Consider the following 15887-nt stretch of genomic DNA (forward strand, 5'->3'; position numbering starts at 1 on the left):
TAAAAAAATGGTTCTTTATTTTACAAAATCAGAAGATTGGTCTTTCAAAAGGACTATTTATTTGATGGTGATATTTATGATACTGATGTCTTCGTATGGCTTGTCAGTCTTGGGGTTGACTTTAAGGTTGGAGATCCTCTGGACAACCTCCATACCCTTAGTGGTCCTCCCAAAGACGGTGTGCTTGTTGTCCAACCAGGGCTAACAAGACAAATAAGATCACTTTCATCATTAGTCAATAAAATGACAGGTTATTAAACTGTAGTAACTATAATGTCGTGTTAACTCCTTCACCGTGTTAGTTTAGCAATAATCTTTAGGTCTACACAACATCGTGTAACATTTGCTATTCACACATGCGTAAAACTACGGTTGCAGGCGGATTGGCTTTGACCATTCCAATATGGCGGACAACGCCCCAGCTGCTAAAGATGCAAGAAACAATGTTTATTCTCTAGAATTAACAGATGGTCTTACGGTTGGGACGACGTTGATGAAGAACTGCGAGCCGTTGGTTCCTGGGCCTGCATTGGCCATACTGAGGGTGTAGGGTCTGTCGTGTCTCAGGGTGGCGTGAAACTCGTCTTCAAACTCTCCGCCCCAGATGCTTTCTCCACCCATCCCCGTGCCCGTCGGGTCACCGGTCTGGATCATGAAACCCTACACACGACGGTAACTATTATCATCATCATCACACACTTCCCATAAAACAGCTGAATTCGAGCACACCGTACCTTGATGACCCGATGAAATATGTGACTGTTGAAGTAGCCGTTCCTGCTGTGGACGCAGAAGTTCTCCACCGTTTTAGGGCATCTGAGAGCAAAGAACAACATTGTCAGAACTCTTAAATCCAACACACAGGCTCAATAAGTGTGCTTTTAAACACACATACTCCACAGGAAAGAGTTTGATGTGTACGTCGCCCATCGTGGTGTGGATGATGGCGCTGTCTGACACTCTTTTTGGCCCTTCTGCTTGTGTGGCTGCCATCACTTCCTCTTTAGAAGGCTTCTCGTTGAAGATGTCGCGGTCAGATTCGGCACTCTTGGTGTCCTCTGGCTCTCTCTTTGTAAACTGAAATGTTCAACAATAAAATGCATGAATAAGAAGGTTTCTACATGAGAAACATTTCTGAGAAAGAGCGGTGTTGGACCATGTAAAAGCGATTCTTCTTGAAGGCCGTGCAGAAGATGGTTGGGTCTGGGTCATGGTTCTGCAGAGCTGGGTTGTCGGAGGCCTTCATCTCAATGGTCGGAGCTGCCTGCATGGCCTTGGCTACACCCTGAAACAAGGCGAGATGCACCACCCGAATGTTCTCCTGTTTCCCAAGGATCCGCACACACCTTGAGTGACAAATAACACGCGGAGAGGTCGGTTTAGTACTGCTACTAGAACAAAAATCCAGTCGTTTATTCACCCTTATGTGACTCATTCACAAGAGAAGATATTTTGAGAAATGTGGTTTCGTGTCCATACAATGGAACGTTCTTCAAAATATCTTCTTCGTTCTGAAGAAAGTCAGTCAGTCAGTCCTGTACCTGTTAGTCTCCACATTTATGACCTTGATGCCCAGCATAGTGCCATACAGCACGAAGTGTCCGGTCTCATCAAAGATGATGTTGGCGAGTCGAATGCCGTCCACCTTCTCCAGCTCTCGCTCTACAGCCATCCTGCGGCCAAACTCCATATCAGGCAACTGCTGGCGCATCTGCTGGAGCTCCGTGAACATCTACCAATGACAACTCATTTATCGGATGCTGTAGATGAACTCTATCGTGCATTCCACAAGTCATGTGGGTTTGGAACATCATGAGCGGATTTTTTCAATTCCGGATAGGAAACAATATTAATATTAAACCATAATTTACCGTTAACGATTCGTCGAACACCCTCATCAACTTTCCAGTCAGGAATCTGAAAATCCTCACTTTGCGGTCCGTAGCGATTGTGGCCATTTTCTTGCCGTCGTGAGAGAAAGCCAGGCTGGAAGGATACGTTTTGCCCTTGGCAAACTCGTACAAGTCCGTGTCCGTCTTATACTCCCATTCCACCTGCCGTGGAAATTTGAATTCGCTCGGGAGCCCCGTCCAGTATTCCAGCATCCCCGCTTTATCCGCCGAGACGATGACGCGATACTTTGGATTCAGGCGGATTTGAGACAGCGGCGCGCCGTGCATCTTGTCAAACCTGTGCAAAGGCTGATTACCTCCACGACCGTCGTAAACAAAAATCTTCCCCGTTGATTTCTCCGAACAGGCGACTGTGGAAATGGCATCGCCCGGATTATAAATCCATTCGCATTGGCCCGGATGGAAGCTAGAAACAAAATATTTCCTTAAGATTAGAACAATCATAGATGGTCATAGATTTTTTTGTTTGTTGTTGTTCGACCACTCAAACAAAAAGATCAAGATTTTACCCAAGTTTAAGCATGTTGATCATGTCGAAGTTGACCACATCGAAGACTTTCATAGCTTGATCATCACCCACGGAGCAGTAAAGTGCACCCTCAGCACTTACAGAAGCACACTCGATCACACCTACAGGCCAAAGAGAACAAACGCAGAAATGTAAGAAGATTTAGGCGCTGTTTGCCTCAGCCAAACTCGCCGCCAGGATGTTCTGGGTGGTTCTCGGGGCATTCGGGCAGAAAGAATGAAAAAAGAATAAACTTACCCAAGTGACTGCGAAAGTGTTTCACAAACTCTATTCCCTCCTCTTCCTTCTTCCAGAACTTTACATGGCCGTCTTGACTCGCCGTGATAACAAAATCTGTTCTGGGATGGATGAACATTACAATCAGTACATATTATTTTATATTATTATTAATATTTATAATATAAAATATGAGAGAGAATTATTTTCATTGAAAGGTTTTTTCTAAATATTTGATGTCACACAATAGGACACATTTATGGTTTATTTGTCAACTACCCACATATAAATTACAGATTTAATCGTACTTTTTCCTATGTAACCATGTAATTGAAAAACAAATGCGCTAGATACAAGATACAAACATACAAAAATGTTTTTGTAAGTTTGTCAAATCAATTTGAACTATATAAATATATATTTTTTAACTTTTAAAGCGATAAACATGTTTCACATTGTTTCTGATCCATGGTCATTTTGCACACGCACGCGCACGCACAGGCACAAACATTCGCGTGCCCGTCTCTCTGCTATACTATCCTAAAACTGTGCCCATACATAACTTTTTGAAGTATTAAAATCATTCAGCTATCGTAGTCCATTGCAAACTGCATATCGCCTTATTTCGATATATTGTGCAGTCCTATTAACCATTTTCGAGGGAACCGCTTTTATTTGATTAACATTTAAGTTAACATCAAAATATATTTTTTAATTTGACCTTTGGACACATCCTAGGTAAGACGTCACTACACTACACTAGATATCAATTCTAGAGCTCAGCTAAGAAGGAAACTTACTTGGAGCAAACAATGTGGGATATAACATCTCTGTGCATGTAACTTCTTTCATACATGGAGGCGGAGGGCAAATTTTCCAAATAAACTCTTTCATATTCAAGAACTGCAAAGAAAACACAAAGCGTGTTATAAAACAAACGTCTGCGTGAGCTGAATAGTAAAAGAAACGTGATTTTAGGGTGCTAAAACAGCTGAAAACCATTTCTGGTCAGTTCAGCGCCTATGATGGCCCCGAACAGCCCACTGGGGTTTAAGACGGCACACAATTAAAGGCGTATTTCTTAATAAAATAAAAAGCAAATACCTTTCTTCTTTTTTGTTTGCGTAGCCTCGCTAGGTAATGGACCGACCCATTCATCTTCATTGTCCTCTAACTTTCGTTTATTTTCTGAACCATCGCGGCTCACGTCGGACGCCATTTTTTCCCCAAAGTTTTTCGGTGGTAGGTCAGATGAGGTTTACGGTAACAGACAGCTTTCGTAATGCATACTACCGCCTACAGCATGGGAGAGGAATAGACGTTGATAAGTGCGAAATATCCTTCTTTTCTGCTTGAATTAGCCTACTGAAATGAGTGGATGCAAGTGTCTATTAAAATAAAAAAAAGGTTTGTTTTGTAATGGCGGATAGTGGAATGGAAGCTCAAATCAGTTGTCTAATTGGTCAGATACTATTTACAGTTAATTGTATTACTTGCTGCCATTGCCAACGTGTATCAGTGTCATTCGAGGTAGACTGCTGTTTAAAGGTATTTTATTTATATTTAATTAATTAGTACTAAAATAGAAAATGCTTTGTCGCGTGAGATCTTCTACTTTTGTTTTGTGCTAATTTGAAATTTTATTTTATAGAGTTTGCCCTAGATCTCCAATTGTAAATGAACCAACAATGCTTTAAAGTAATAGATTTGTCCATTGAGCATTTTTATTCTATTTAACTTTTATTATTATCATTATAATTAATAACAACAACAACAACAATAATAATAATAAGAATATTATTAATGATTAAAATGAACAGAAATTACTACTAATATACTATTAAATATACTAATATTTAATAGTATATTAGTAGAATTTTTACAGTAAAAGAACATTTATCGCTAATTGTTTGGATGACAGTACCTCCTCATAATTTATGAAATGCACATTATTATTATTATTAACTGCTAATAATAATAATAATAATAATGTGCAGTATAGTACTGTACAGTACCTCCTCATAATTTATTAAATGCACATTGTTATTATTATGATTATTAGCAGTTATTATTATTAATAATAATAATAATAATGTGCATTTAATAAATTATGAGGAGGTACTGTACAGTACTATACTGCACATTATTATTATTATTAGCAGTTAATAATAATAATAATGTGCATTTAATAAATTATGAGGAGGTACTGTCATCCAAACAATTAGCGATAAATGTTCATTTACTGTAAAAAAATCTACTAGGCCTACTATACTATTAAATATTGGCACGAATGTATTCACCACTAAATATGAGAGTCAAACTTTAAAATACAACAATATTATTTTTGACACGATTTTTTTTTATTTCTCTATAAAATGGACAGTGTAATTTATATATTTATTAGTACGAGCTCAAAGGGTGATTCTTTATTTGGCACAGTTATTCGGAGCACTGTCACATAGTCACCACGAGATGTCGCAGCAAACTAGGCAACAATCCTTCATCACAGCACAGGAATCTCAGTTAGCTCTCACTCCATGTAAATCAGCCTGGTTACAAACGGTACATTACACCGTTTTAGACAAATTTATAACACATATAATACAACTTCTATAAATGACAATGGTACAGAAAATAATATTGACAAAGATATATTAATTTCGGTTTTTGATGCATTGTCTTTCTCTAAAAAAAGATGCCACTGAAGTCTCATTTTGCTCATGTAATTTAATGCACAATTGCAGTAGCTGATCAGAAACACCTAAATGTAAATTAATTATTTGTTACTCACTGCAATATTATATAAACATTCAGTTTGTAATGTATTTTTATGATATGTAACATATACATGTGAATATTTATATAAATATATAGGTTTTAAGTATTGCAATACATTATAATGTGATACATTTGATACAAATGTGATTGTTATATTAAATTCCCAGTGGTGCAAAACGGCGGTACGACAAATAATAACACCTTGATATAGCCTATGCATACGTTTCATAGGCTACGTAAATTGAAAAAAAAAAAACACATACATGTAATTTAACATTGCTTATTCGGAAATTTCTTGGTTTATTCATTTTCCTTAATCGCTCGTTAACGAAAGCTGTTCTAAAGTATTGCTACCTGATTCTGAGGTGCGGTTTTCACCTGACGGTCCGAACGCGAGCGCGAGGCACATCTGCAATGACGTCATGTCGAACCTCCCCGTCTCTCGCGCTGCTGCCAGTGTTTGAGTCTGTTGGCTCAGATCCGGCTCCAGTATTAAAGAGTGCAACTCCTGATCAGCTCCGCTGTTCTGCACACACACCGCACCAACGTGCATGACTATTATTATTCTTCTGTGCTGAATCAAAGGAGCCAGCAATGAGCACGAGAGCAAGCAATAAAGCAAAAAGTTAAACATGAGTTGAGTTACAGAGGCGCACATACTTTTTTCATATTTTGGAGATGAGTGCATGGAGTTATTATTTTTACCCTGTCTCTCCCATTGCATTGCTAATGCGATAGGCTCTCGAGGAGGCTTTTTTGTTTCTGTACAAGGACACAACTACATTTGTTGGCATGAGACACAGGATGGCTTGAAGCGAAAGAAGCGATTTACTGAAGAATGCATTGAAGTGGACTGACTCAAATGCAGAAGATTGCTACTACTCGGTATTTATTCAACCAAAAAGATGAAAACGGTAACTATCATTTTACTGTACAGTCTTGCAGACAGGAAAGGGTCGTCTGGGAATTCCCAGTGGATTTTGCGCAGAAATACAAACGCATGACAATACAACGAATTCTGTCTTTAATATTGTAACTGGTTTATCTTGAACAGTAACAACGATGAAAGAAACCTCACCTTAAAAAAAAAAGAAAAGATAAAAAGGAAAAAACTCGGTGCGCATTTAACTCGTGCAATTTATTGTCTTCACTTTCGCGAGCCTCCTGTTTTTATTTTAGCGGACAGTGTAATAGACTTGGGCCGGTTGCCAGCTGTCTGGGTCAGACACGCTTTAGACATCCAGAGCCGCTGTCTGGAATAAGTTGTTAAAGTTCACCAAATGTTCGGCTGCACAGTTGCCTCTTGAACGTCTGCGGCGATAATACGAAATCATGCACAAGAAAACGATATATAGGATTTGTAAGTCTTCTGACAACTATCGAAGAGAATAGTACACCGGCATCTGATGAAATGTCGTTACTATCCGGTGAGTTACAAACTTCTTCAATCTGACTTAGATATAAGATAGATAGGGTTGTGGTGAGATAGAATGTTGTAATTAAATATAATTGATAGATTCAAAGTGTGACTTAAATGTCCATTTATGTTTTATAACTTTAAGTTGTATAGATTTAGTGCAGCCTTTACTTCTGATCAGCCACCAGTCGAGTTATTTGCAACAGGTTTTTGCTGCGTGCGGAAACAACGCGAGCACCTATACTCAAGTGCAGGTGTGAAAATGATAACCTGAAGTTACTGCGTCCCACTCAACACCTATGAGCTCAGTGCTGTGTGTGTGTGTGTCTGATCAAACCTGTTCTAGTCCAGATGTTACAGTTGTGGAACTGCGATCTGTCAGGGATGTCTAATCAGACAAAGCGTGCTTGGTGGTTTTGCAGGAGTTTTTCCACTCTTTGTGTCATCATGTCATCATTCATTTCCAGGCAAACCAATGGATCGTTCGGGACAAGCCCCCAACATAGATCTGCCACTTTGGAATAACATGAAGAGCGTTCTTATGTATCCGTCCACATCTCATGGCTGACACGGGTACAGGCTCGAGACCTTTCTGGAGACCTTGAGAAGCCATTGAAACCCGGGATTAAGCGCGGACTCAGACTTGAATCGAGGATGCTTATCGCGGTGCAACGCTGGATTGATCATATTGCTTTAATCCATTTGTAGCCTCCCCGACACCCCTACCCCCCACCCCATGTCAGATCTTCTCTAAATTATGGAAATTTTTTGGAAGACGCTGACTTGGATATTTAGCCTGGTCTTGGCCGCTGCTGAACCTCAGAGCCTTTCATACAACACTCAAGGTAGGTTTCATTTACCTGAAAAAAAAGGCTGTATGTTGTTTATCTCCACTCAAACCCGCAACTTGTTTTCGCAAATAATAATGTCATAGACTCCACACAGATCTCAGTGTCTCAATTATTTCTCCTTGCCAGCATTGAGATTAAACTGGCTTGCTTGCATCTCCTGTTCCCCAGAGGTTTCTCATGAGAAAAACATTTAGGTAATCTCTAGCGCCTCCTCTAGAGCTTCACAAGAGATCTCAACAATGTAACAACATGTCACAGAATGATTTTTCATAGCTCACCCAGAGGGACATTTTTTTGCTCAGAAGTTGCTCTTTCATAGCTCAGGAAGTTGATGGAGTTATCAGTTGTTTAATTTAAGTATCAACTTAGTCTCAGATGTTTCTTCTAAAATGAGAAATAAAAATACATTATGAGTATACATTTGCTCTCCATTAATTCTTATTTATGTCTATGAGCAGTAAGAGAGATTTTGAAGAGATCTCATCTGTAATCTTTTCCTTCTTATGTGCAGATATACTTCTAAAATAATAAGAGACATAAACACAACAGAGACAATTGTTGACCTAGAGTAAGAGAATGACGCTTTAAAGGGATGGTTCACCCAAAAATGAAATTTCTTTAATTTACTCACCCTCTTGTCGTTTCAAACCTGTATGAAGATATTTTGAAAAATGTCGGTAACCAATCAACAGCAGTACCCATTGACTTGCATTGGTTTTGTGTCCCTACAATAGAAGTGAATGGGGGCCACCATTGTTTGGTTGAAAGTTCACCCCCCCAAAAAAAATTCTGTCATCATTTACTCACCCTCAATTTGTCATTTCAAATTCTTTCTTCCGCAGAACACAAAGAAGATATTTTGAAAAATGTTGTTAAGTGGACCCCATTCACTTGCATTGGTTTTGTGTCCATACAGTAGAAGTGAATGTGGTCCAGTGCTGTTCGGTGACCAACTTTCTTCAACATCTTCTTTTGTGTTCTGCGGAAGAAAGAATTTTAAATGACAAATTGAGGGTGAGTAAATGATGACAGAATTTTTTTTTTGGGTGAACTCATTTTAATGTTGGGGGACTTTTGACTGCCTTTTAACGAGAAAGAAAACAAATCACAAATGTCTTCACCTTTTGGCTGCTGCTCCTCACCCGCAATGATAAATGAGATCAAATGGAGACATTTGCTTGAGTCAATTTACTCCACTAGAGTTTCCGAGTTCCTCTAGAATGTCTCAAACTGTGCAAAGAAACCAACATCTGCAATCAAATGTCAAATGTTACTCAGTTCCGTCTCATGTGTTGCTCACTGTCACCTGCGTCATTTTGTTCCCTGAAAAGCGGAATTCCTGTCCACGCTGGAGCACTACCAGCTAATGGTACCTGTGCGGGTAAACCAGAGGGGCCAGTTTATGAGTTACACTGTGAAACATTACATGCCCGGTCGGAGGCGACGGGGATTGGACCAGGCTGAGCCAGACCACAACGAGAACAGGCTTTTTTACAAACTCTCAGCCTATGGCAAGCACTTTCACCTGACTCTGACACTCAACCCCGACCTGGTTTCCAAACATTTCACTGTAGAGTACTGGGGCAAGGACGGAGTGGACCGGCAGCATTCAGCGGTTGATAACTGCCACTATGTTGGATACCTACTGGATCAGTATAGCACTACACAAGTGGCACTGAGCAACTGCAGGGGCTTGGTGAGTACAACGGATCAAATCTTCACTTGTTGTTTGTATAAGATAGTGCCATTATGAGATTATCGCACACTGTCGAATGGAAAAAGGTGCGCTGTTTTCTGCATAAAAGAACAGATTGGAAAGTACACGTTCATGTTGGGATATGGCGGCATGCTGGTCAGTGACATGTGGAATATGCATTGCATTTTATTGGCCACATGTTTAAAGATCTTCAGCTGAAGTGTTTACTTCCTCAAAGGTTCGTGTATGTGCTTGCTTTATGATACTGTTAAGTGGTCTTTACTGTGGAATACTGTTTGTCTGGATGAGGAGGGGTGTGCATAGACATGAGACCTTTTGACATTTGTCAAAATAGCAACATGCTAAGAATCACCACAGCCACAATTAGCCACTTAGTAAGCGCCATAGCAACCAATTCTTAGAGTTTAAAGGTACAATATGTATGATTTTTTCATTTAAATATCCAAGAACACAGCACAGTCGTATATATTTCATATTATTTTAAATTTATGTCATGTATTTTCTTAAGTTTCCAACAATGTTTGAATCCAGAGAAACTCACAGTTTTAACCAGTGTAATGTCCATCCACATTGACTATTGTGCCGCTGCGCAGATCGATCAACGAATGACATTAACGTATAGATTTTTTCTAATAATCATACGTTTTGTATGTTTCACATTGTATGAATTCATATGAATTAGTCACCTCATAAAATAGTATCAGTGAGATCAGGTTGGATTTGTGAGTCCCATCAAACTGATTTCTATCGGAAGTCGAGAAAAAGACAACTCTCATCATTGCACGTTTCTTAACAGAATCATCAAGCTACGACTTGTTAATTGTTTGCGACCTCTATCGGCCAAACATTACATATTGTGCCTTTAACATGTTCTAAGCTAATACTAATACTGTAACTTGGCACTAGCACTTCACAAATATTGGCTAAAATAAATTTAAATTACACTGAAATATTTTTCAACACTTTACATGATTGATGATTTTTTAAATTAATTACTTTAACTATATTTATTTATAATCAGCATCTTGTCACGGTGTCTAAGTGTGCATTATGCGATCACCTTGTGTGTGAAGTTTACATGCAGTGTTGCATTAAAGTTTGGTCTACAACTTATCTTAGGAGGCAGCCTAACTTTCGTGTTGGAGGAAAGACCCCTAAAAACACCTTCTAGCTGGATAGCTGACTAGTTTCAGGTACACAGCAAATGTCTTGCTCAGCGGTTTCACTCCAGAGCATCAGGCCAGCGTCCAGAAGGGTGCGTCGTGTCCGCATCACATTAATAAAGCTTTGGAAGTTTCAAGAAACTCCAGCTGGTGGGATATCAATGAAATGTGTGTTACTAACATGAAAAGGTGTTTAAAGCACCTATTCTGAATCGCCACGAGTTTTTATCGGCATCTCTGCATGTACACGGCTGTTCTGCTCTATGTTAAAGTGACTGCTGAGTGACAGCAAAATATGACCTTAGCGTCTGTCTGCATGGAGCCTCGGCCCCTCCTGCACCTGCACACCTGTGCAGTGTTGCCAGCTGATTCCTATCTCACGTCGGTACGTTTTATCCAGGGGAGAATGTTGTTGTCGCATAAGTAACCACGATCTGTAGGGCCATGCAGTGCACTGTGGTCTTGCATGGCACGCGCTGCCTCTTTAAAGAGTTGGGGGGGGGATTCCAGAGGGAGCCGGTCCTGTGCAATTACCTTTGACTGGAAGTAAAACATTGGAATCCACTCTTGTGTCAATGGCACACATGCATAAATATATGAAATCTATATAACATATGAGATTTGTCATAGTTTTTATAATCATAATGAGGCGAAGAGGTTGTCCATTTGCATCGTATCCGCCACACTTCTGTCCATCCTCAAGGGATGTTTGCAATCTGGTTGCTGTCTTTCTTCTGTGGAACACAAAAGAAGATATTTTGAGAAATGTCTCAGGGGTTTGTGACCATGCAATAAAAGTCCAGTGTTGTTTGATAATGTCTGATGATATTAGTATCAGAATATCTTAAGCAGAAGCTTAATGGTAAAGTAAAAATCATTTACTTAATACTCAGGTCAGTAAACCCATATACGTTTTTTCTGCAGAACACAAAGGAAGATATTTTGAAGAATGTTGGTAACCAAACAACATTTTCTCCCATTGAGTTCCATTGTATTTGCACAAAACCACTTAGACATTTCTCAAAATATCTTCTTTTCTGTTTTCACAAATAAACCTAATTTATTTAGTCATTTATTATACAAAAATGTAACAAAGTTTTTTGTTTCACTGACCATTGTTACTGTAAACCAAGCAGATAACTAAACTAAACATGCAGTTTGTAGTTCATGAGACATCCCCAACAGTTTTGTTTTATTATGCATCAGCTTTCCCCTATAATCCTTCTTTTTTATTCAGAACGGGACAGTTGCAATGATGGTAAACAAGAATTTAATATTATTACATGCAGCCCAAAGTGCTGGCTCACTAGACTTCGTATATTAAGATTGGCCAGGTCTCTGCTTTGTCTCAGTCATTTTATTGAAACCAAAAATGGAAAAACAATGCTTTGAATGCCTCAGCAGTTTTTGCTCGGCGTTGCGCGAGCATACGGCTTACATCAATCCTGCTTTTGTTTTCGCGTGTGCAGCGCTCGCTATTTCTTTGTAAAGATTTAATTGGTCTCATTGTGGAGTTTTACAGACTTGGAGAACATGCCAGAGGTTTTTGCGTTCGTGAAGACATTTCTGAGGCACTTTTTGAATTTATGTCAAATGGGGGGTGTTCAGAGGCGCTGGGCTGTGTTCCTTGGTTGCTGTCCCAGTAATTACAATGTTGTTCTTCACGTAATTGGTGGTTTTTGAGTGATTTACCTCATTGATTTGTATTTTGGCGTGTTTCGCGTTCGCTTGCGATATGAATTACATGCGATTTGACGTGACTCAGAAAACAAGTTATAGTTATCTGCATTCTGGTGTGTATTTTAACAGCGCGGCCTCAAGAGATTATTTTGAGCGATAATAAGCATGCCATTAAAATGCATTTATTTACAACCCCGTCCCCGACAGCACAGATGGAATATTTCAAACCTTGTCAATGAATGCATGTTTGTGTTTTTCCTTTATGTGCTTTTTGTGTAACCCACAGTTTTCTCTTTTCTTATCAAGCATGGTGTCATAACCACAGAGGAAGAGCAATATTTAATAGAGCCATTAAAAAACATATCCGGAAATCTCAGCGATGTCAACCACGAGGAAGGACAACCGCACGTTATTTATAAAAAGTCTTCCATCCGTTCTCCGCAAGAGCGCGGCGAGGCGTTCGGCTGCGGCGTCTCAGGTTGGTAAACCTCCATCTGGCCGCACTGTGACATAAACAGTTATAGATAGCAGTTTAGGAAACGATGGTCAGTGGTTCAGGTTTGGCTGGAAGTTCTTGCAAACAGAGTCAATGTGAGCGTCAAACTGAGATCCGTGCAGCTGTGTGTGATCTTTACAATCCATTTAACTGCCATTTCTGTACTCTTCAGACCTCACAAAAAACAGGACGCCCTGCTACCAAACAGGTCCCGGTGCAAACCTACATCGCCCGGTCTCAGACGGTGACCCGACGGGATCCCGTCGCCAGCGCCGTTCTGTCAGCTCCGAACGTTTCGTGGAGACCCTAGTAGTGGCTGACAAAATGATGGTTGGCTACCACGGACGCAAAGACATCGAGCACTACATCCTGTCCGTGATGAATATTGTAAGTTTGGTCCTGCTTTTCTCATTCACGTTTGTCTTGTGTTGATGTCATTTCCTTCCCTTTTAAAGGCCAGACGTGTTCAAACAGCATTTGGCTGACTTTGTGTCTTTTTTTCTTTTCTGGAGGTCAGGTTGCCAAACTTTACCGTGATGCCAGCCTAGGAAACGTTGTGAACATTATTGTAACCAGACTGATAGTCCTGACTGAAGATCAGGTAATTCATTTAAAGAGCAGTTTAAAAAAAGCTGAAAATAAAAAATGGCATTGTTATTTACTCTTTTCATTTTAAACCTTTCACTGAGGATCTGCAAACCTGTGATCGTTGGGACTAAACGGGTTCCTGCACTTCTGTAGATTTCAATGACAAATCAAACTGAACAACACCCTTATAACCACCCAGAACACCCTAACAACCATTTAGCAACACTCTTGCAACCTAGCATCATAGCAGCAAGTTTTGCATGGCAAAGCAATTTCTTTGATCTTCTTTTGTGTTCTGCAGAAGAAAGAACGCCATACAGGTCTGGAATAACATAAGCACGAGTAAATGATAAAAAAAGTAAATGTTTTAATTGAGAGAGCCGGTGTGTTTGTCCCATTTTTGGCCTCAGAGTGGTCAAATAACTCTTCAGACTGGGAAACCAACCAACAGATCCAACTTGCCCTAGGATGATGTCATTAGCGCCATAATTCATTTTGTACCAGTCTATATATATATGAATAAATATTTCACCAAGTGACTTCATTTCATATCACTAATGGTTAGCTCTCTGAAACTGCAGAGCCTCAAAGTTTGATGAGTTACTTTGGCGTTTTGTGTTCCAGCCCAACTTGGAGATAAACCATCATGCAGACAAATCCCTCGACAGCTTCTGTAAATGGCAGAAATCCATTCTTTCTCATCAGGGGGATGGAAACAGTATCCCGGAGAATGGGATTGCCCATCATGACAACGCCGTTCTCATCACAAGGTCGGTTGCTAGTTTTACACCAAGCTTCATTGTAGTGCGTGAGAAGAGAATGTGGCCAAGTGGAACATACTTTTTGGTACTGGCACAACGTTGCTGTCAACTGTTCAGATTTTCTTGATAACGATAGATGTAGTGTCCACACATCCAATAAAAACTTTCAAGCAGGTGCACAACCAAAAGAAGATCATAACTCGAAGAAGAAAGCGGTGTGCTGGCTTTTTCTCAACAATAATAACACAAAAAGCAGATAAACAACAATGTTGCCAAAGAACTGTGCCTGCCAACATGGACAGGTTGCATGACATCATTATTAAAAGTAAAAGAAGATTAGATCCAGACTACATTAAGTATGACTTCACATGCAATGGGGATAAATATGATTTGTGCCGACCACAATGCATTTGGAGTGTTGAATTATTGTTTTCAGAGATTGTTCAGTTGAGTTTAAAGACATTCAGAAATCATTTACAAATGTATGAATGCACTGAAATTGACAATTTTCTAAAGTATTGCAGTTATATTAAACAAATCAGTAACCCTTTACAATAAGGTGCTATTAGTGAACAATTAGTTAATGCTTTAGCTAACATGAACTAACAATGAACAATACTTCTACAGCTTTTATTAATATTAATTCATGTTAATTTCAGCATTTACCAATACATTATTAAACTCAAACGTTGTCACTGTTAACATTGGTTAATGCACCATGAACTAAAATGAATAACTGTATTGTATTGACATGAACTAACAAGGATTAATAAATGCTGAAAAACGAAATTGTTCATTGTTAGCTAATGTTAGCTAATGCATTTACTAATGTTAACTAATAGGACCTTGTTGTAAAGTGTTACCAACACATCATGTTCATCATGACAGGTTGCCATTTGCTAGCCCAACAGTCACATGTAAAATCAGAGTCCTTTTTTAAAATGCATCAATTACCTGGAATTGACTACAGTTACTCTGTATTTTTACGACATAACCCTAGACGTTGAATGTTGGAAAGTTCCCTGTCTTAATTCATCATATTCATCTTGAAGTGGAAATAATGGACTTACAGTAGTTTGTTTCAATGATTTGCTCGTGGGTGATCAATCCTCTAAATAAAGGACAGCTCTGTGATTTTTACATGTACAGCTAACTTCCTCAATTTAGCTCAAATTAGCAGAGAAAGGCTCGTTTTAGGGATGGTTGACATTTTGGCATAAAAGTTTGACAGTTTGGACTGGAAATATATATTAGGTGGGTCATTTACAACTAAGACCAAACTGGTTATTAATGTCATTGTTAATTGGCGTTCGCTGATGCATGGCTGTGTGGTTTGGACGAGTGTTGGAGTTGATGCTGTCAGACCATACTATAGACGTCATTCAGCGAGTTTGAGTGAATGGATATTTCTATTTATACACATAATTAGTTTAATTTTTTTGTGTTTTTACTAAACAAATGTAGATGCCAAACATCTTTTCGAAGCGACTCAAAGACAGACAGCGCGACTGACGCCAGTCTACAGACGTCTGCCAAAGTAATTTGAGTGGTAAACAACTAGCTACTGTGCTGCTAATTTCTAGCAGGTTTTGAGTCTGGCAAAAAATAACAGTCTCTGCTGTAAATGGATTTAGAGGAGTTTCATTTCGAATTAGGAGCAGCTTTAAATGTACCCATCTCAACAAATTTTGTCTAGGATTTTCTCTCAGGGCAACTGATGCCTCTGTTGTCCTATGGTAAATTAAAAGAAGGAACTGTCTGCATGGATGTAGTAGTTC

General features: G+C 39.3%; 2 protein-coding genes across 2 annotated transcripts in view; one reads left to right on the plus strand and one right to left on the minus strand.

Moving 5' to 3' along the window:
• ppwd1 (peptidylprolyl isomerase domain and WD repeat containing 1) lies at positions 1-5907 on the minus strand. Its single transcript, XM_057320477.1, has 12 exons — positions 5791-5907; positions 3763-3954; positions 3459-3561; positions 2680-2780; positions 2423-2543; positions 1872-2319; positions 1542-1732; positions 1157-1346; positions 896-1077; positions 735-816; positions 478-660; positions 1-201 (listed from the first exon to the last, which is right to left on the minus strand). Exons 2-12 carry the CDS (start codon positions 3875-3877, stop codon positions 58-60), a joined length of 1860 nt encoding a protein of 619 aa, XP_057176460.1. The 5' UTR covers positions 3878-3954; positions 5791-5907; the 3' UTR covers positions 1-57.
• Positions 5908-6030: 123 nt separating this feature from the next.
• Positions 6031-15887, plus strand: part of adamts6 (ADAM metallopeptidase with thrombospondin type 1 motif, 6) — a 70819-nt gene continuing 60962 nt past the window's right edge. The window contains exons 1-7 of the mRNA XM_057320476.1: positions 6031-6350; positions 7321-7698; positions 9036-9400; positions 12571-12742; positions 12933-13147; positions 13278-13361; positions 13973-14118. Of these exons, the coding sequence (XP_057176459.1) occupies positions 7611-7698; positions 9036-9400; positions 12571-12742; positions 12933-13147; positions 13278-13361; positions 13973-14118 (1070 nt within the window). The 5' untranslated portion in view covers positions 6031-6350; positions 7321-7610. The remainder of the gene's footprint in view (positions 6351-7320; positions 7699-9035; positions 9401-12570; positions 12743-12932; positions 13148-13277; positions 13362-13972; positions 14119-15887) is intronic.

Source organism: Triplophysa rosa, linkage group LG22 (assembly GCF_024868665.1).
Source record: "Triplophysa rosa linkage group LG22, Trosa_1v2, whole genome shotgun sequence".
In the NCBI taxonomy this organism is placed as follows: Eukaryota; Metazoa; Chordata; class Actinopteri; order Cypriniformes; family Nemacheilidae; genus Triplophysa; species Triplophysa rosa.

Excerpts from the sequence above, each read along its gene's own strand:
- ppwd1 (XM_057320477.1), bottom strand. The coding sequence starts at position 3,877 with ATGGCGTCCGACGTGAGCCGCGATGGTTCAGAAAATAAACGAAAGTTA. Across the intron at positions 2,320-2,422 it reads ATCAACATGCTTAAACTTGG|CTTCCATCCGGGCCAATGCG; the intron begins GTAAAATCTTGA and ends TTTTGTTTCTAG. Across the intron at positions 817-895 it reads ATCAAACTCTTTCCTGTGGA|ATGCCCTAAAACGGTGGAGA; the intron begins GTATGTGTGTTT and ends CTTTGCTCTCAG.